Source organism: Chanodichthys erythropterus, chromosome 11 (genome assembly GCF_024489055.1).
Source record: "Chanodichthys erythropterus isolate Z2021 chromosome 11, ASM2448905v1, whole genome shotgun sequence".
Taxonomy (NCBI): domain Eukaryota; kingdom Metazoa; phylum Chordata; class Actinopteri; order Cypriniformes; family Xenocyprididae; genus Chanodichthys; species Chanodichthys erythropterus.
The window spans coordinates 37,026,640-37,049,134 of NC_090231.1; the positions used below are offsets into that span (position 1 = coordinate 37,026,640).

At 34.9% G+C, this 22,495-nt stretch overlaps 1 protein-coding gene across 1 annotated transcript in view; it reads right to left on the bottom strand.

Moving 5' to 3' along the window:
• The window catches only part of tp53i11a (tumor protein p53 inducible protein 11a), a 35,359-nt gene extending 17,177 nt beyond the window's left edge, over window positions 1-18,182 (bottom strand). The window contains exons 1-2 of the mRNA XM_067399646.1: window positions 18,112-18,182; window positions 15,771-15,873 (exon numbers count right to left, since the gene is read on the bottom strand). Of these exons, the coding sequence (XP_067255747.1) occupies window positions 15,771-15,862 (92 nt within the window). The 5' untranslated portion in view covers window positions 15,863-15,873; window positions 18,112-18,182. The remainder of the gene's footprint in view (window positions 1-15,770; window positions 15,874-18,111) is intronic.
• Between the last annotated feature and the right edge of the window lie 4,313 nt (window positions 18,183-22,495).

A 22,495-nucleotide genomic window follows, 5' to 3' on the forward strand; every position in this document is an offset into this window, starting at 1 on the left:
TTAATGTATCAATTTTAATGTTGCCTTAATAAATCAACTCCATTTAACACATTTTATCACATAAAAAATTAAATATTCAAACAACGGCCATAAATATAAGGTTATTTTTAGAAGCAAACAATAAAAAATGCAGCGATGACCTTGTGACATGACAGCATAAATGTTTACTGTCAATGAGCTCTGAACAGCTTTAAGGAATCCAGTTTTTAGGTGGGAAAAACAACACATAATATGTGTCATAAGTAATAGGAAATGTTATTATGTATATTTTATTATCCTTCTGTGTGGATAATTTAGACTTGAAATTATCTGACATGCCTCAGGGTAGAGGTCTTCACGGGTCCAAAAATTCATATCCCAACCCGAAGAGACCCGTAAATGTGCTACACCGAACAGACCCGGCCCCGACTATTATTTTGAAAGTTGGACCCGAACCCATGCAGAACCGAGAGATGCTATAAATGTACTACCCGGAACCAATGCGGACCCGTCTATTTGAAAGCTGGACCCGAACCCGACCGAGACCCGATTGGACCCGATCGGCACATGTCTATTCCACAGCAAATTGCTATTAATAAGTCAATAAACAAGTTGCGAAAATAAAACATCTTACCTAATGTTAGTAGGCTAAGTTAGCTTCCTCCCTTGTACCTGACTGTGATGCATTTCATCCGTTATTCTTCTCTTGCCGACTGAAATGCTTAATCCACTCATTAGGCCTATTCCAGCTTTAATAGTCCACTTGCTGTCATGATGACAAATGCGACTTTGCATTATTTTGTTGTATTTCGAGACTCGAGTCAATTCGTAATAAAATAACTTTGACTGTTTGCCCTTTCGAATAATAACGATTGCTTGTTCAGTGACATGGCAGCTGATGTCAGCATTAGCTACTTATTTGCGATCATTTCTGTGCTCTCTAAGCCGAGTCTGACCAAAACTCTATAACAAGATGGTTCATTCATAATATTATTATAAATATAGGAGAAAGAAAGCGTGCTCGCATGAGACTGCACATGCGTGTTAGCTGGAGCAACCTGAAACAAGCTTTTAAGCGTCATAGAAAACATTTGTGTGATAGTTAATCTCAGATTTTGTTAATGATTTGAAATATGTTATTTAAATGTGAGTTGCAAGGCTGCAAGCAGTTTTTGAGATTTAAGTTTGATTACATTACTGCACACAATATAGGAAAAACTCGATGATCACCGTTCGCTTGCTTTAACTCCGCCTGCTCTGCTTCTGATGGCTTCTCTTGTTTTTTCACCTTATTTCCCGGCTCATACTTTGCAAGTTACAAAACACACGCACAGCGCTGACTGACTCTCACGGCCGGGTGATCTCCGAATCAGATCGGCTCGGGTATACACACAATGTTAAACAGACCGGGTCCTCGGGTCCTCTTTGTAGTCCTCTACCTCAGGGCATGGAATACTCTTTCAAAGAGGTTCAAAGACAGCAAATTTTTTGCACAGAAGGGAATAGGACATGTTTCTCTGATATCTTGTGCAGACTGCTTATTGAACATCCCAAAGCCTGTCTAATCCAATTGATTAGCTTTGTGTTAATGAATAGTGCTTGATTCATGACAGCAGCTGCCTCATGTTGATCCTAGGTCTTCAGGCCTCGATCTAATGAGGACAGAAAGCACAAACTAAGGCTGCTCAACTTTATTGTGAGACACTAGACACTGCTTACTGATAAAAGATTAACTTATGTTGCCGAAGGAGAGCAGCCCCAAAGAGTCTGCAGGGTTTGAACTGATGTTCTATTCCATTACTCCACTCATTCCCATAAGACAACTGAGTAAGGCAGCTAATAAAAAAGAGAGAGAAAAACCGCAGGCACTTGCCAAAATGGACAAATTTACTTTATTGAGGCATTTAACCAACAGCTGCCAGTACTAAATAGATTTTTTTTTTAAATACAAAAAGCTAAATGCTGAAATCTAAACAGTGTATTAATGCTTTTTAAACCGTATTAACAAAGTCTCTAAAAAGATATAAAACCTTTAAAATACACTGACATCCTGAAAGTTAAACAGGCTTTTGGCTTTAGCTCTGTGAGAACATTTATACATTCACTCACATAACTGGTTCTAACTACATATTAAACAAAAGTACTATATTTGGTGGCATATTTTAATGTTTTGTAATAAACTTATTAAAAGCTCAATATGTAAGATTTTTGGATTAAAATATCCAAAAAACACCAGAACAGTGTTATATATTTTGTTGCCTGGTGTACTTAAATTATCCCAAATGTTTCCAAGAATGATTAAATCCAGAGAAATAAGCAATTTTAACCAGGACACGGATCATGTCTGCATTATCCTGTATTTCTGGTTTTATTTTGTAGAATCAATGAAAACACCAAGGACGCTTTAATTTATTATGTGTTTTATTAGACAGGTGAGCAACTGTTTGGATACATTTAACAGAAAACTAATCATTGTTATAAAGCTCAACACAGCAAGTCTTATTGTTTAAATCTCTCATCTTTTTTTTTTAATACAGAGAGTACCATGTTTTACCATGACTAATATTGATGTAGCTTACTGCAGTGTGCAGCAAGTGTCTCATAGCAGCCGCCGAACAAACGCACAGAGTAGCATTATAACAACTTACAACACATTCAAATGTATCTAATATGATAAAACAGCACTGCGTTACCCCACATACACATGACCAGAAGACGCGGAAGTAGTCGCCTGTGGCATAATAAAAGCTCCACTGCTCTCGAGCCGTGTCATGTGTCGCGCTTGTCTCTCACTAGCAATCGCTTCAGCTACCTCGTTCCACTCCAATGGTTTTCAGCCACACCCTGCTTCATACTACAGTAATGATAATAAATCTTTAATACATTAGCTTATCCATAAATATGATTTTTGCCAAAGTCCCGTCGGATTCTTTTCCTCTGGCTGTAGACGTGAAGACAACACCTCCCACGATTCCACGAAATCAAGGCGTCATCAAGCTACGCCTTTGTTTTGAATAAGCGACCTCTAGAGGTGAAAACTACATAGTGTGCCTTTAAATGGATCTAGTAAAAGTCTGTAATAGTCTTTCACATAGAATTACAACTCTGCAATGTTCCAGGACAGTACGCTAATACTAAACAATAGAACATAGTCATCAAGTCATCAAGCACACTGAAATATCAAATCATGTTCAGTAAGATACACATAAATGCAAACACGTTAAAGTTAATTCTGAGAACTGTTTCTAAACACATTATAAATATTACAAATTACAAAGTCAAATTACAATTTAGTCATTACAAAGACTGAATTGTGTAGTGCTGAATTGTTAAGTTAGAGCATTAAACAGTTTTTCACCAATTCTCTGTTCAGGATTTTTTGGGCGAAGCTAAAACGGGCGTTCAATGACGCACTGGAGCCCCCGAGCATGGCCCCGCCCCTAACGCTACAGCGGCTCACTCGCTCAATCCAGAGTGTCATTACCGTTAGTTATACACAGCCCTTTGCACATTTAGCTAGTAATGCCTTTGTCACGCAAATGCATATTACATGGTTGTTATAATATACAATAAAGCTTGATCTCCTTATTTAAATTTCCGAAAACGATGATATGAAAAAGGGGTGGATTAATTTTGTCTCTAAAGTGATCGCTCTACACCGGAGAGTTTTAGAAACTTTCATCAGACAACTGGGATTCACTGATAATCCGCTGTTTTTGGTGAATGGGGCTGAACAGACTATAACCCGCCTCGGCCTTCATCCTCCCATCCCACAGACAACCGATGAAACAGGGCCGGACAGAGTCTCTCCCGTCCCAGCCTTTATCCTCCCGTCTCACAGCGCCATCATTTGTCGACTCGACAACAGTCGTCAATATGTGCCCACCAATGAGTGTAAGTGGCCATGTGTGCGCTTATGTTATAATTAGTAGGTAATCCACAGTAACTCTACTAAAATTTGTAACCCTCTAATGTGATTCTTTTTATATGCATCAGTATTTGATACATTAGACAAATTAGTTGAGACGGCAGCTCTCGTGAGTGGGTGTGGTTTCAGCGCCGACATCCGACATGCCTCCAGCATTTAAGAGCAGAGAGCGCTGCCTATTTTTTCGAGATTTTGATGACTTATTTCATTTACTTGCCAATTTTTTTTTGGCTGGGTGGTTAATAAAATGTTTCTGCGGTGTGACAAACTCAGAACACATACTTTAAAATGACTTTACAGGGACTTTAATCATTCATGCCCCAGTGCATGCTGGAAAGAATACAGATGTTACTTAATAACAAGTATTTTTCAGAGTAGGCCATCATAATAGTAAAGCTGCATTATGATGCGATAATAAACCCAAAAACAATAATCATGTAAATCTTTCTTCTAAAAATATTTTTTAAAATGCAGAAATCAATCCACCAAAATATTGTCACAAATTAACACTGCTAGACACTATGCAGATTAATAATATCTGTTTCTCTAACTGTCATCATGCATCATCATTACACACATAATGATGACAATATGTTCATCCTTTCTATCAGTACCCTGTACTGAATCAGTATAGCCAACATTATAGTTCCACCTGCACAAGAAAACCAGAAATTACACCTACATTTCACCACCTGCTTATTTCACAGCAGTTATTATTTTGACATTTGGACCCTTCAGCCTGAGAACCCTAAACAGAGAAACTCAAAAACCCTCCAGGCTATACAACACAGCACTACTATAAATGCAGAACGTAAACTGTCTGCTCCATCCAGTTTTATTCACAATCTGCCATCCATGACAGCTCATCCAATTGTTCTTCAATCTCATATCATTATCTTCACAGCAAACATTAAGTTGCTTCAGTTGCCTAGTAACACAAATGGTACGAACTTTGGGCCATTCATATGATCATAAATATATTCAGGGATCATTCCTCTCTAATCATTAATCAGCTATTTGAGGTTGGCTGTTATTAATAATGTGCTCTCTATTCAAATGTTGAGCATCTCATTTCCTCTGTCATTGTCTTTACGTTCAAAGAGGGTTTTATGAAGTGCACTGAGGGCAAACATTTTAATTCTCCATTAGCCATGCGTTTACAATGTGTTGCTTAATCACGGCAACACATTTGCCAGCACATTAAAACTGTTTAAACTGAAAAAAAGCACTACGATCTTACTTCAATCAGACTGCGAATTTGTCAATTTAGACAAAATTTAGACATTAGAAAGATGATATGTATTTTGACTTATTCACTTGTACAATATGGCCCCACAAATCATTTGGGAAAGGAGATGGATTTGTAAGATAATTGCATAACAGATCTGAATGAGGGAGCAATAAACACTAAAATGTGCCCACAACAAACTTAATTATCTATCTTGCTGACAGCACCAGAATAACAGAAATGATGATGAATCAGCCTGAAGGATGAAGCTTACTGACCTGGTAATTTGGTGCAAAAACAACAAACAACCTCTCCCTAAAAATGAGGCTGCAGATCTTTTGTTTTCAATTAATGTGAGAAATTTAAAGTCTCACAGCAAAACCACAGCAAGCACAACCACAAAGTACATTTCCCATTCATTTTCTCAATAAACATTTTGAATAAAACCACGCACTATCGTTCAAAATTTTTTTAAATAATACATTATAATAGTAAACGGTTATTATAAATAATATTGTAAATTATTATACAATATTTCTTTTCAATGTGCATTGAATTGTTTTCACACTTTGTGTGTTTTGAAGCAGCAGAAATCTTCTAAAAAATAGATGAATTAATCATCAATTTTTGGTTCATGATCAAGTCTGATGATGTCATATGGAAAAATCATATCAGACTGTTCAAACATTCCATGATCCAATAAACTGCATCGAACATTCTGTGCAAAACATGAATAAAGAGCAACCCGTATATAAGCAATAAGGCTGTGCTGAATAAGTCGTGAATCGAATAATCGTCAATAAGTCACAGCTGAAGGGCGTTGTTAGGCATGACGTGAAGCAGAGTGCCTGCAACCCCTTCAGCCGGGTCTTATTTACGATACAGCACTAGCCTCGAGTACCTTATTGCTTTTATAAAATGGTTACCACACAATACAAATATATTAAAGCCAAAAAATATGTATCAATGCAACTTTCATGAAGTAAAATCACTAAAAGCCTTGAGGGAACGGTGCAACGTCTGCCGGCCACACAAACATTATAAAACATAAAAAATTATCCAGGCCTGGTCCTCTCTCGTCCTTCACTGTCGTCGCTCCTCCTTTTATGCTCCCGGAGCTCCTCCTTTGGAGACTCAAGGCCGGTGCGCCTCCCACTTGGAGCTCGCTAACTCTCGCGCCACCGGCCTTGAGTCTCTCAAGGAGGAGTTCCGGGAGCATAAAAGGAGGAGTGACAACAGTGAAGGACGAGAGAGGACCAGGCCTGCATATTATTTTATGTTTTAAACTTTAGCAAATTTATCAGACAAAATGCTGCATGACTGAATAACCATCCATCTCAGCCCTCATCCTCCACTTCCCCCCATGACCAATAAAATGTGTGGATTCTTAATGTACTGCCATTATCAAGAAGCCTTCTACCACTTCCATTACTATCCTCTCTGGAATACTTGAAACCCCATCTGCTCTATAACCTGCCTACACATACATCAATACTACACAACTACACAACTCAGCAACTATGACCAAATATGAATTTATGTCCATTCTATATATTTTTTAGTATTTAAATTAATTTACATCTCACTTTTTGGAATTATCACAGAGATGCAATCATTTAACAATAAAAATGATTCAGTCTACTGCTCCTTTATGAGTAAATATGAAATAATGAAATAAACTTCGGAACCTAATGAATCAGTGTATCGAATCATGATTCAGATCGCATGTCAAACTGCCAAAGACTTTGGCGCTCCGAACAGCAGATTCGATACACTGATTCATTTGTGCTCCGATGCTTCCTGAAGCAGTGTTTTGAAATCGGCCATCACTAAATAAGTCATTATTTAGTTTTTTTTTGGCACTCCAAAAATATTCTCGTCGCTTTATAATATTAATATTGAACCACTGTACTCACATGAACCGATTTAAATATTTTTTTTAGTACATGAATGGATCTTGAGAGAAGAAATGTCATTGCTCCCTATGCAGGCCTCACTGAGCCATCGGATTTCAACATAAATATCTTAATTTGGGTTCCGAAGATTAACAAATGTCTTACGGGTGTGAAACGGCAGTGAGTAATTAATGACAGAATTCTCATTTTTGGGTGAACTAACCCTTTAAAGGAATGGTTTGCCGAAATAATTCAAATTCTGTCATCACATACTGAAACTATTATGTCGTTCCAAACATTTAAGGCTAGAATACACCACGCAAATTTTAAAATCTGAACAGATTTTAAAACAATAAGCATCATACATTTGCCGACTTTGTAAATGGAAATAATATTGTATTGTATAATATTATAAAAACTATAAATCATACACTAAACCAATGAGGATCACAAGCTACCAGACTTTCAGGTCGTTCTAAACACAGCAAACATAATGTCCTAAAATCGTCTCAAAATATCAAACATGTTTGATATCCTCAGACTTGACGGATTAATAATCTGAAGCTAAAAAAAGAATCTGTGCCCATCATACACTGCACAATTTCTGTGAAATCAGTAAATTCCGGGTCCCCAAAATCTGCAGGCTTGGTCTGACTTTTGGTGAATATTGTCGACTCCTCCAGACTGCAAATTGGGGGAAAGATCTTGGAAAAAATTCCAGCATTTATTTTATTTTATGTGACACATAAAAGTAGTGCTGGGCGGTATACCGGTTCATACCGAATACCGGTATTTATTTTTGTTATGATATGAATTTTGATGATACCGCAATACCGGTATGTGTCGCTTAACCAACGTTCGGAATGCGGCGCAGCCCGTCACTGTTTGAGAGCGTCCCGTTTCACTGTTGCACTGTAGTGAGAGCACAGCTGAGATCGCATCACAGCCTATGGTAAGTCCGAAATCACCCCCTAATGCCTCATTCACTATTTCCTACGTTATCCACTTATATTGTTCACTTGAAAGAGTGAATGAAAACGAGTGAGTGAATTCGGACAGCCGTTGTACACTCATTACTGCAGTGCAATATGAGATTGAATGAGTCCACTCAATAACGTCCACTATGGTTTCAGACGCCACTACAAATGGCTGTCGCCTCAAATAATGCCCTTATTTGAGCTAACAGGTGGCGATTTCAGATTCAGCCCTTGACTACAGTGGAGAACTCAATCTACACACGGCGCACGCAAGAGAGTACGTTTCTGTGCGGAGCAACGTGATGAGATGAACAACGTTCTCCACATGGATCATATTAGACGGAGCGGGCGTGTTTAAGTTTTTTATGGACCCATTTATATACTCTAGTGCTCTAAATATGAACAAGCAGCGTATGCGCACATATTTCATCACGTCTTCTTCAAATGAAATGTAACGTTATGCAAAGGACACTGAACTGTACGTCTGATCACGACCGCGATGACACGATGGGTTATTCTGCTACACAGAAGACGATGTAAGTTAATAAATAGACTGACAATTCAAAGAAGAATGGGCAAAAATTTAACGGTTTCATTCTTTCTGTGTTAAACTTACGTGTCATTTGTTCAGAGACTGGTGCTCTTAAATGTACTGAAAATATCCTTAGACAGTTTAAATGTTCTTCCGCATTTATCCCTCGTTTTGGCAGTTTGTTGTTATATAGGGTTAGATTTTTAATTTTTAATTTTTTTTCTATCTCTATGGTCATATTTTAATATTCATGTGTCTGTAATGAGTGTTGCAGGTCTGTGTTTTATTGGTTGTTGTCTCCCCACAGCATAATTTTGTGGGGCTTTGTAAACCTGTATTAACTCTAGTGGGGAATTTTTCTACAATATTCACTCGTCGTTACAGTAAAACAGGGCATTCTAGTCAATCTACTGCAGTATTTCCTGTCTCAATCAGTAGAAAATGTGGTTAACGCCCGGTCATGCATTGGGGGAAAAAATACCGCCATATACCATGAAACCGATATAATTTTGAAATATACCGTGATATAAATTTTTGGTCATACCGCCCAGCACTACAATTTTTTTAGTTCATGAGATCTATGGATTTGAAACATCATGAAGAAGAGTAAATGATCAAACTTAAAGTAAGAGTAAACAAATGTGTTCATTCATAGACATAATAGCATTAAATATTTAAAGTACCAAAAATCGGGAAAATTACATAATTTAACATTATACATTTGAAGTGGTTCATCTTAAATTCTCAAATGGACTACAATAACTAATTTCATTAAAATACATTTTACATGTACATACTATCCAACAATGACAAAACATGTAGCTTTTTGGCCTGTTGCTCAGTAACCTTCTTGTGACAGAGCCCTCTTGATCCTAAACAAACTGCTTGACAGTAATCTAGTCATTAACTGCTTCCTGCTGCTTAAGAAAACATTGCATCCATGAGAAGTATGAAGAGGTTTGCGAAAATATCAGGGTTTAAATGTGGAGGACCCTTCACGACACAGACATTTCAAAGCCCAATCAGCAGAGATGAACATCTTGATCTCATGTCTACACATCAGTCAAGCCTTCACCATGACAACACACTCACATACTCAGCAGAAAAGAAAGGTCAGTGCAGATCTGGGTGGGATTTATAGTCATGCATATTACATGAATTGGGATCTGACAGATTAAACATTTCACCCCAAGCACAAATTTGGAGTGTAAAAGGTTCCTTAAAATGAGAAAAGTGCATCTAGAGTTCAGAGAAATGATGAGATGGAGGTGAAGTTGTGTTAAATATCTAATCTATGTGCTAGGCAATGCTTCACTGCGCTATATTATGTAGGTTCAATTTCAGTTGTCAAGGAAAGAAGTTTTATCACATTATTATGATGCAATGCCTTCAGCATAGTCATTATCTGTGAGCAGAACCAACACCTTTTAAGAGAATCTGAGAGTCTGATGCTTTAAGCTGTCAAGCCTGTTATATTGATTTGAAGAGCTCCGCATGACGCCTTCTGCAGCTGCATGATGTCTATAAGAAACACCTCCAGTATAAAGTTTAAGCACAGTTAAATAGCACACATTGAAATTAGCTGTTTTAAGCTGACTGCATTTATTATTTTGTATTAATGGAGCATAAACAGTTTCTACAATCAGTGCTCAAAATAAAACTGGCACTGCCATGTATTTATTTATCACTTAAAGTGTAATGTTGCATTTTGTGTATGTGTTTTCTTTTCACTCTTTCATTCATTCTTAACATTCATGATTCATAGGTTTTGCTATTGGTTGTTCATCACGTCAATCATTATGTTAGTTAGTAAGTTTAGTTGGCGTTTAGATGCTGAAGATTGTTTATTTTCTTTTTCTTTTCTTTTTTTTTGTTAGTTTAGTGCTTCAAATGATGCAAGTTAGCAGATGTTTTGTTTATTTCTTTACTCCGCTCCGCTCATTTTTTTTTATCATTTGTATATATTTTGCAAATAATTATTCCTTGTTTCACTATTGCACTGTAAAAATGATCAGGAATATTATCTTTAAGATTTTGTCGCTAAAAAGCAGTAATTCATATCTGTCTCTGGCTGATTTATTTCACCACACAAGTCATCAGTCATCACAAGTCATCATAACTGAACCTGTTTTTTATTTTATTTTATAATTCTCTTAATTTATTTAACCTTATAATTTATGTTACACACCCTAATACCCAGTGCTAAAAAATCCAGTGCTACTTTTCTGTAAATTTAGATTTAGAAATAATAATTCTGTGAATTGTGCCTCCTGGCAGCTGGCATGTGAAGGAAAGCTCTGCCTGCTGTGTGCAAGTCCAAGAGCTGCTCTGAGTCACCTAAGTGAAAATAATGTGAACAAGCAGTACAGTCCTGCTGAAGTAAAACAGAGCTGACATAATGCTCATATTCCAAACTAAGAGCTAATACATCAGCAGGAATAAACAATGAACACTTCAATTTCTCCACCAGAACACTAAAACAAAGGGTGAAAGGAAGACTGTTGTACAATATTTTATATTTTTACTTATACATGTATATTTCATACTACAACAATAGAAAATACATTTTTGTAAATGTTCTACATTGATTCTATATTTTAGTTCAAATGAGCACAAATGCAATTTAATATTTATTAAATTAATATTTTCATCTAGAAATTAAATTAAAACATAATACATAATTAATAGTTTTTTACAATCTGTCATGTATTGATCAGGGCTATTATCATTAACTAAAACTAAAACCATTAAAAAACATTTTTATTAACTGAAATAAACATTAACTGAAATAATCTAAAATATAAAAACTACTTTTATTCCAGCTAGTTGCCCAAGAAACTATTTCATTTTTGTTTAGTTTAGTGAATTACTAAAATGACAAACTGAATAAACTAAAAATAAATTAAATATAAAAATTAAAACTTAATAAAAACGAACAAATCAAAAACTACTAAAACGTTTTTTAATGTTTTACTAAAACATTAAATAAACATAAAATTAATATATAAATATATAAATAATATACGTATATAAATTAAATGTGTGTGTGTGTGTGTGTATGTAAGGAATATTTGACAGGCTGTTGAATTCTGCACACCCGAGGTGGTTACAAGAAGTCCAAGAAGCTTTGTGTCGTGCCTACAGCGCCCTTCAGCCATGACTTATTCACGATACAGCGCAGTCTCTTATTGCTTACTTATATGTACTCTGCCTGTGCAAAAAAAAGTTGCTTGGATTTAAATGCAAATACTTTAGGAGTCTATTGGCACTTTTCCACTGCATGTGATGGCTCAGTACGGAACAGTACAGCTTGCTTAAATAGTACCACCTCGGTTGAGGTTCCAAGCAAGCCGTACCGATACTAAATGTGACGTGTGAACACTGCAGATCACTGATTGGTCAGAGAGAATCATCACTACTAGAGTCATTGGATTTGAAACACAAGACACCAAACCCGCTAGATTTAAATAGTCACTAACAGCCACTGCAGTATCATTTGTTTGCGCAACTTTTTTAAACAACTTGCTTCAAACGACCATCACACGCAACTTGAAAAAAGAAATGGCTGTATCGTGGTCAGTAGACGAAGAGCGCATCCACGGCAGTAGAGATCGTCTGATGATTATGTAAAGGACAAAGCATCCGTCAATTGAACTGAAAACAAAATCGCGATATAGTTTAGTGCGCTTATCACACAGCAAAGGCTGATCTAATAAAATCGGTTGCTTGGGTATAAGAATGTTCACACGAGAAGCGCTTGATTCGCTTCACAAAGCTTTACTGCATGTGCTGTGAGTTTAACCTGCATTTTTCTGTAAATTGTATCCAATTTAAGTTCCGGTTCGGTTTAACTGCAGGTCCGGTTCCAGAATCAAATCATTGAGGGTGCCTCTGAAATAAGTGAGCGTGCTATAGTAATGTGTGATCAACGACTCCACCATAATAAGAATAGCAATGTATAGTTAGACATTTAGGATTTTAAGTCATTTTACAAATAATTGGAATAGAATTTAAAAAATATAGACACAAAAATTCTAATATTTTTTCTAGTCTGCATTTACATTTCTAATTATTATTCTTATTATTTCATATTTTTGTCCCATGTTTTGGTTATGGTAGCAATTTTTTGTGTGAGTCCTGCATTTATTTGTAGATATCATATCATTGTAGGTCCTCTCATAGCATGATAAACAAAACTTATATTAAAATTCTGAATGTATTATTTATAAAGCGTGCAAAGAGAGTCAGTGTGAGATATAGACTACATTTGAGTATTGTATCTTTTGATATAGTTTACAAAATAAAAATAAAAAGTTTTGAAATCATAATTGTAGTGCATTGCTTTGTTTTAAACCCCCAACAACCTAACATTCTTCATTAACAGTTATTCAGTTATTAGTAATAAGCTATGTCATTAAAAAAAAACAAAAAAAAACAAAGTAGTTTCAATGTAGCTAGCTACTTTTTGATAGTAACTTGTAGTGTAGCTAACTACTTTTTCAAAAGGGTACCTTGACTGTAGTTTAACTACTTTAATTTATGAGTAGCTTGTCAAACTACAGTTTCAGAGTAGCTTCCCCAACACTGATTATTCTTCATGTTCCCTTCCAACCATTCTTTCACAATTTGAGCCTGATGAATCTTGTCATCCTGGAATATGGCCATGATGTGTCTTTTAACATGGGTGTTTAAGAAATGAAAAGCTACACAATCAATTTTAACATTCATAAAACAACATCACATAGAAATACAATAGCTGTAATATGAAATTAATGACCCATGCCATGAAAACATAAGAACATTGAGTGACATCTCATGATGTTGGCAAAAAAGCTGACCAAACTAGAATTTTCAGTTATTGCAGCAATAATTTGATTCACCCACAATAAATTTGTCTCCCACTCTTCCTCTCTGATGGCTCAGAGCAATAACAAACTACGCCGTTTGCTTACACTAGCTGGATAACTTTAATAACCCATCTTTGAATATAAACAGGTTAACAAAAGAAATTGTTCAACCATTAAATTACAAGTCCGCTCCTCAATCAAATTTTGACAACATCAAAACAATATCAAATCATAGTCTGTGTGACCTTTTTTTCAGTGGTGACTTCAAAGCAAATCATCCTGCCCAATTCAACACATCAGGGCTAAAGTCTCCAGGACCAAAACCCCATGCCCATTTCTAAGCATTGTCCTATACAGTAAAGATTTTGCACACAGCCAACAAGCAACTAATTATCATGCATTCATAATCTTAAACTGATTCTGTGTGAACAGTTTGGCCAGATTCTCTCTTTCAGCGAATGTGTTTATTGTCATAAAGTTAAATAAATAAACACAGAACAGCATTTGCAGTCATTCCTAACTGACTGTAGTCCTTGTGAGAAAAAATACACATTTGAAATGTACTTGCAGCTGTAGAAGAATGCTCAGCATTTAGACAGTCTATGGTTATAAAAAGAAATTAGTACAGCTAAATATTTAAATGCTCTTGCCAAAGAGGTTCCTGACAAAGACGCCCAAAGCTAATTAGGCTGGAGGATGAAAAGCCCTCTTTGGTGGTGTGCAGTCATCGGTGTCAGACAGTGAAAGGGTTGAGGATGTTCTTTCCATGGCCATGTGTGGGGAAAAATCAATTTGGTTTATATTTAAAGGCCACAGCCATTCTGCACTTTGTTTCACAAAGGACTGCTATTATCCTAATTTCACATGGTTTTCCCATGCCAAAAGGAATCTTCATGTCTTATACACTGGAGAACATGTGTGGAGGGTCAATTGGCTATTTACAGAAAGATTAATACTTTATTGATCTGACGGGAAATGTATTAATTCAAATAATTGCCCTTCATAATGTGACAGGTGATCCGCCGATATTGAGAGAAATACTTCACCTTGCTCCTTTAAATGAAAACACACCATCTGCCACATCAAAGTCAAAATTATTTGCAAAACAGGAAGTTAACCGAGAAAAAAGAAAAAAAAAAACCCTCAAAAATGTATCTGTGAAGACTGTCAAAGCCTTTAAAAAAAAAGTAAACACAGGCAAAATGGAAACATTACAAACTAAGAATCGCATAAAACCATCATTTATCATTAACCTTAATCTATCCATCATCTACAACTATATAACTAACTATATACAACTATTACTTTACGATACCGGCCATAACAAACCAAATTTAAACAGATGATGTAACACACATTTTTAAAACTTGTTCAATAAACAAGATGAGTTCTATCTGGAAAGCTTGGATGCTTTTCTCTTTTTGTTTATACTTGTATGTCTTTTTACCAAATAGTCTTATAAGAAAGGTCACATGTTTATGACTACTTTGAGGTTACAATGTTTGAACAAAAACCGTGAGAGGAATTTACAGATTGCGACAGATGAGTGTTTTTATGTGGCGTGATGGGAGTGTTAGTCAGCCAGACAGATGCAGTGCCCTAGCTTGATGGGTGTGGTGGTTGGTTGTGAAGAAGATAAGACTGAATCATTGGCTTTAAACTTTAATCTGATTATGACAGCAATAGGAAGTCAAAAAGTGACACCTTTTATTTGCAGCTTCGGGTGCATTTTGTTCTAATAGTCCTGAAAACCTGCTGCATATTTCCTTCACCAGCAGCAGCCTTGAAATCAAATGACAGGCTGTACAGCACAATAGCAGACGAAAACGAAAATGTGCTCGCTCTACTTTAACAGAAATACAAAGCCTTCACACTCCTACTTTATACCTACAAATTTACAATGGAAACCACCTGGTGATTGGAACAAAGTTTCCTTCTGGCCCTTTTCTGGCCTTGGGTTATTAATGATCGGTCATTTGACTAAGCACAGCCACAGAGCCATTACCTCAATCAGAGCTGTTAATGTTTCACTTCATGAAGCACAGCATGCATCTTCCTCAGTGACTCAGTCCAAGGACTCACATAAGTGCCTTTTTACAGCAAAAGGACACAATGTCTGAAGAGGCTTTAGGAAGCATTTCATCCAATACTGTCTAATGGGTCCTGTTTTTATTGATCCATGTGCCTAAAATTATGGCATGTTAACATACTGCAATTAATTATAATGAAATGAATTAACTAAAACAATTACTACAATTAATCAGGCCCCTGACCTGTATGCCCATTCCATCATAGCAAATCAAGCTTGAAGTACCCCCTTTATGCTTTTGCGTGTTTTTTTTTTATATCAAAATATGGAACAAACACAACTGTAAACTACTTACTTCTTGTCAGTTGAGATGGACGCAGAATTCAGAATCCCACTCTCTGAACATCCAGCGTCTTCCGGTAAATACTCAGATACACATTCCACCATGCATCAGTGATCTGAAGATCAGAGAAAATTATTAATTTATGTGAAGCAGGTCAAACAAAGAAGTCAAACAGAGCACAGGAGACTGACCTCAAATTTTGTGCCAATTTAATTTATAAGCTACTGTAATACTGTTAAAGGTACTGAAAAGGAAATCAAATGAGCAATTTCTATTTTGTCCCTTTAACTGCAACACAGTAAAGCCTTCAGGTTCATGGGTAGGGCTGTTTTATCACTATGATCAGAAACATGTATATTATACTGTAAGAAACATATACTGCATATATAGTATAAACACACACATCACTTCTCAATATACTTGAGATTAAAATAAATAAAAATGAAGTTGCATTTTTACATTAGGGGCCAATACCCATCAGATGGCGCATCGGTGCAAAATGTATTAGAAATAACCCTTATCTTGTACAGCAGTGTTTTTCTATTACAAATCCAAAATTCTATTCTATTAGTTGAACAAAAAGCTCAATATCCTCCGCTTAAATCTTGATCTTGAACTTAATTAAATATGTCACTATGCATTACCTTAGGCCAAGCATTGTGGATGTTTTTAAAGGGATATTTTCACCCAAAAATGAAAATTATTCCATGATTTACTCACCCTCAAGCCATCTTCTTTAAGACAAACACAATCAGAGATATATTTAAAAAATACCCTTAGTCCTCCAAGATTTATAATGGTTGTGAATGGTTAATTCTGAAGACAAAAAAAGCATCCATCCATAAAAAATGAGTCCATACGACTCCAGGGGGTTAATAAAGGCCTTCTGAAGCGAATCGATGCGTTTGTGTAAGACAAGCATCCTTATTTAAAACTTATAATGTAAAATAACGAGCTTCCGGCCATACGCATTCGAAGTACGTTCAAAAAGCGTTAACTTCTGAGACATACACAATGCCATGACGTTCTATGTACAGCCATTTACCATTCACAACCATTATAAACCTTGGAGGACTAAGGAGGACTATTTTTTAAATATATATCTCTGATTGTGTTCGTCTCAAAGATGATAGTCAAATACACATGGCTTGAGAGTGAGTAAATCATGGGATAATTTTCATTTTCCCTTTAACACATTTTTCAACTCAAACTGAAATAAAAAAATATATATATATCAAGACATGCTCTTGTTTATCGTTTAACAGTTAGTGATAGCTATTCTTCGCTAGATGAGAGTGTCATTCAGTCATTAATTTAATTTAGTACAGCTTTTTTGGATCAAATAAAGTCCATTTAAACACAACTACACAATTATGTCAAACCACTGCAAGCAAAATAAAACCTTGTGACTAACGGTTATGCTGAACACTGTCCCTAACCACTGATGCATTGAGTGCTTTAGATACGAATCTCTGCTGCTGAATAATAGATTAGACTCTTAACACTGATTTCTATTGCCATACATAAAATGTAACAGTTAGACTGGATTTCAGTTGTCTGTGATCAACATTAATAGCACAGAAAGTAATTATGCCTGCATAACAGAAATATATACTCTAACCTAAAACACCCCAAAAAACCATGAAACAAAAGGAAAATTCAGTGTACTACACTGTGGAGATTGATAATACTGCAGTAAAAGAGACAGTAAATCCACTAAAAACTATGCTATTGTTAATATAAGATTTTAAAGCACTTTAAGTAACTTATGTACATATATAAAATGTCGATTTTTAGTAAATTTTTAGTAAAGATTTGACATCTCTCGAAGGGGGAGTGGCAACTGCAAGTGCATCTTCGATGTCTGGACTGGTACAATGTATAGCTACTATAGAAATTAATGTAGCCTATACTTAAACGTCAAAAAATGACTTCAACAGACATTTGTCTTCATTTTCGGGGTCCTTGGCTTTCAAAACAACGCCCCAAGACTGACAAACTGTCCATATCCAGTTTACACGATGTATTATGACGGATAACGCGGCGTTTGGATAAAGTTGATTTATTCGCTAACTTTTAAATAACAAACAGTTGTTCTAGTAAGACTAGAGCTAAAAAACACTTTAAGATAGTGTGTAACTTAATTACTCTAAGTTGTTTTCTTGGTTTCCATACGTTAATCGGACCAAAAAGAGAGAATATGACTAACTACTGGCACTTTCGCTGCATTCAAAAAGAAAATTGTCCTAATAACACTTTTGTTCCTTTTGAATAAATCCAACAACGCTCTATAATGCTTGACTTTAAATATAACAAGACACTTAATAGAAAAAGAGATGATTACAAATGTTACCTTTTCTCGCAGACTATCTGTTGTTCGCCGCCTTGAACGCAGTCCACGCGCGTGCTACAGCTGTGTGACAGTTGCAAAACCAACACAAGCCTCACGCTCTTACCGTAACGAACTGAAGAGAATCGCGCCAGCGACGGGAAACTACCGTAATGAACGTAGCTGACTGAACTTCCCTTTAAATTTACAGACTTGTGTCTTAGTTCTTCTATAAGGTAAAAAAGGTTGAAGGTGCCATGAATGTTTTTGTCAATAAAGCAGTCAATATGAGTCTGCTTTTGAGATTGATGACACAACCTTCTAAAATAGATATAAATGCTTAGCAAAAATGAATGATGTTTGTGATGTTCATAGACAGACAACTATATATTTGCTGTTTCTATATATTTGCTGTTTCTTGCCTGAAAAATAAGAGATTTTAGTCTAGAATGTTGAATGATGTCCCTGCTGGGGTGGAAAACAGCTTAAAAGGATAGCTCACCCAAAAAAAAAAAAAAAAAAATTAAAATAAAACAATTGTGCTAGATATTATTCCAAACCTGCATGCATTTCTTTTTCTTCAGTGTAACACAGATAATGACTTAGAGAACAATGACAGAATTTTCATTTTTGGGTGAACTATCCCTTTAAGCTGGTTCTTGGAACATGGGTTTCTGGTCAACGTGATGCATGTTAGTCATGTTCACTGTTTTACCCCTGAGCTATTACAAAAAATATGATGATATTGGAATTTTAGCTTGTGTAATTGAAGACTTCAGATGCAAAAGCCTCCAAGTCTGAAATTTTCTTCTAAAATGAGCATTTTATTAAGCTTGTATGTTTAGGTTCATTAACTTCACTTTAATGTCAATTAAGTCCTATTCAATAAAGTAAAATAACTGAACATAAACATACAAGCTTGATAAAACTGCTCATTTTATAAGAAAATTTCAGATAGCACTTAGAGGCTTTTGCATCTGAAGTCTTCAATTGTACATTTCACTCAAAACATCTCAGTTAATGAGATATAGCCAATCTGACCTGACAGAATTTTCCTCATTATTAAAGACAAAAATTAGACTAAGGCAGCCACCCTAAATCAGGCAACGTGACTCATGGGTCACATAGTTTTTATTGTCTTTTTTGGGGCATAAGAACAATTTTTTTATTAAATCCTTTTATCATTTATCAATGCCTGGTCTGTCTCAAGTATGCTGGTCACATGATTTGCTTCAAGTTTTCAGTGATCTATTAGTAAGCCTGATCTAAATCCAACATGGCTGCCAGTGGTGGAGAACATTCAGATTTTGAAGTAGATAATTATATATTAAACTTACTTTTCTTTTGGAAAAAAAAAATTATATTACTGCTAACATTAATTCTGAACATTGTCTTAGGGTGCTGAAGAAAAAAAAATTGTCATATGTTGTTTATGTTGTTATTTAGCACGTTTTGAAATGTATGTGACTCCTGAGTCACGTTGCCTGTTTTGGGTATAAAAAAGGGATTAACCCTAAGAGTGGAAAAGTCTAAGGTAACCATATTAAAAATGTTGCTCCCTTTTTTGAGAATATACGTAACACTACACTAAATTTAAATGGTTGTAATTTAAGAATGTTTTAGACATAAGTTTGGTCTTGTTTTTTTTTTTTTTAAAGAAAAAGTAACTTCAAAAAATGATTATATTTACTGTAAATCAAATCAAAAACTCTACAGTCCAGTCCAAAAGTTTGGAACCACTAAGATTTTTAATGTTTTTAAAGGAAGTTTCGTCTGCTCACCAAGGCTACATTTATTTAATTAAAAATACAGTAAAAACAGTAATATTGTGAAATATTATCACAATTTAAAATAACTGTTTTCTATTTGAATATATTTGACAAAGTAATTAATTCCTGTGATGCAAAGCTGAATTTTCAGCATCGTTACTCCAGTCTTCAGTGTCACATGATCCTTCAGAAATCATTCTAATAAGCTGATCTGCTGCTCAAGAAACATTTAATGTGTACAATTGTACATAATATTTGTGTACAATATTTTTTTTTCAGGATTATTTGATGAATAGAAAGTTCAAAAGAACAGTGTTTATCTGAAATCTAATCTTTTGTAACATTATAAATGTCTTTACTGCCACTTTTGATTGATTTAATGCATCCTTGCTGAAGGATCTTTAATTTCTTTTCAAAAAAATAAAAATAAAAATTCTTACTGACCCCAAGCTTTTGAACGGTAGTGTATAATGCTACAGAAGCTTTGTATTTCAGATAAATGCTGTTCTTTTGAACTTTCTATTCATCAAGGAATCCTGAAAAAAAGTACACAACTGTTTTCAACATTGAAAATATAAATCATAAATGTTTCTTGAGCAGCAGATCATCATATTAGAATGATTTCTGAAGGATCATGTGACACTGAAGACTGGAGTAATGATGCTGAAAATTCAGCTTTGCATCACAGGAATAAATTACTTTGTCAAATATATTTAAATAGTACAGTTATTTTAACTTGTAATAATATTTCACAATATTACTGTTTTTTACTGTATTTTTAATTAAATAAATGTAGCCTTGGTGAGCAGATGAAACTTCTTTTAAAAACATTAAAAATCTTAGTGGTTCCAAACTTTTGGACTGTACTGTAAATATTTTATATAAAATGTATATTTTACAAAATAATTTTTAGTCTAAAATTACTATCAAATCAAAGTCATATGTCTAACCAATTTGTGTTCTAAATTTTAATTTAATATCACAAAATGTAACTTCCCATGAGATTTTTAGGCGTTGTACCAAAAATAGCCACTGGGTGTTTTTTTAATGCATTCTCCTGTATCAAATTTATAAATTTCAGTCTCAATATCAAAAAACAGTTGGCAGATGGGACCGTGAGACTCAGAACTTTCCAATGATATGTGTTTTGTCAAGATTAGAATTTTTTTTTTTAATAAAGTAGTTCAAATAAATTGTGTAATACAAAACCTGACACCACCCACTAGGTGAGGAGCTTGCTAAAAGAAATTAAAGTACCATTTTTATGGTAAAGCAAGGTCCGATTTCAAAATGGTTTTCACAGGCTGAATCTTGAGTTCGTAAGCTTTTGAATGATATATAATTTGTCAACATTACATCAGGTAAAGTATAGGATATAATTGTTTTAAGCATGCAGTGGCAAGTAGGCCAGTAACAGTTAACAGATTAATGACTTGGTCCTTTTTTTATACCCTAATCAGGCAACGTGACCTGGGAGTCACAACTCATAAAATCCAAAATATATCAAATATTTAAAAAATTCTTTTGGATATGTTTTACTTAAGCTCAGATGATATAAAAAAATATCATGAAAATATTTATTGCTTATTTTCCACTCTTGCCTGTTTAAGGGTTAAACTAGATAGTGAACATGCTGTCCTCAGCATAAGTAGCTTTTGGGTTACTGTATTTTATTTTGAGTATCTATCTTATTGTGAAGGTATAAGCTGAAACACTCAGTCAGTGTATGTAAAATGATGAAGGGTGCTTTAATCTCTCTCATGAACATAAATTCTGCCTGCATCAGGCGAAGCCATTGATCAATGCTGACTGTAGTGAGCTAAATTAATCTGTAGATTTATCAGCACTTGGAAATTTCTCATTGCAGAATCTATTTATAATCTACCACAAGACAGACATTTATTTATATTTATAAAAGCATTTGTTAAGGAATAAAAAGAAAAATAAACCAGTCAGGTCAAACAAGATGTCTGTAAAGACATTTTAATTGATGATTTTATTAATATTAAAGTCATAATGCACGATATACTGTATGCAAATAAGGTTGGGAATGCTTTAAATGGATTACATGTTTATGCTTATATAGTTAAACTTATAGTTAAACTGTTTAAAGTGAAATATACTGCAAGGCAGATCCAGAACATACAGGCATAAATTAATTTCGAAAATCTGTCATTCCACAAATGAGAAAAAGGATGATATCCTTTATATCACAATCAATTCTTGACAACAAGGAGTCACGCCATTGGTTACAATATAAGCCAAAAAAAAAAGCAAAGCAGAGGCATAGAGCTTTTAAACTCATTTATAATTATTCATTCTGTTTGTAGCTAAGAAAACCAAGTGCATACTGTAAAAAAAAAAAAAAAAATCTGTACAAAATACCTGGACATTATGGTAATTTTACAGACATTTCCATTAACCCTAAAACACAACGCAATGAAGTTCAAAATTGAAAATACAGGTAAAATACCTGTAAAAAAAATTAAAATAAAAATAATAAATAAATAAAAACAGAAAATTCCATTAAATGAATACAGTACATTGTGGCCTATATTTACATATTTTCTTTTAGAGTGCAATAAACACTTGATTTTACAGCAGAGCTCAGTGAAAAGGCATGCCAAAAACCTCTCTCG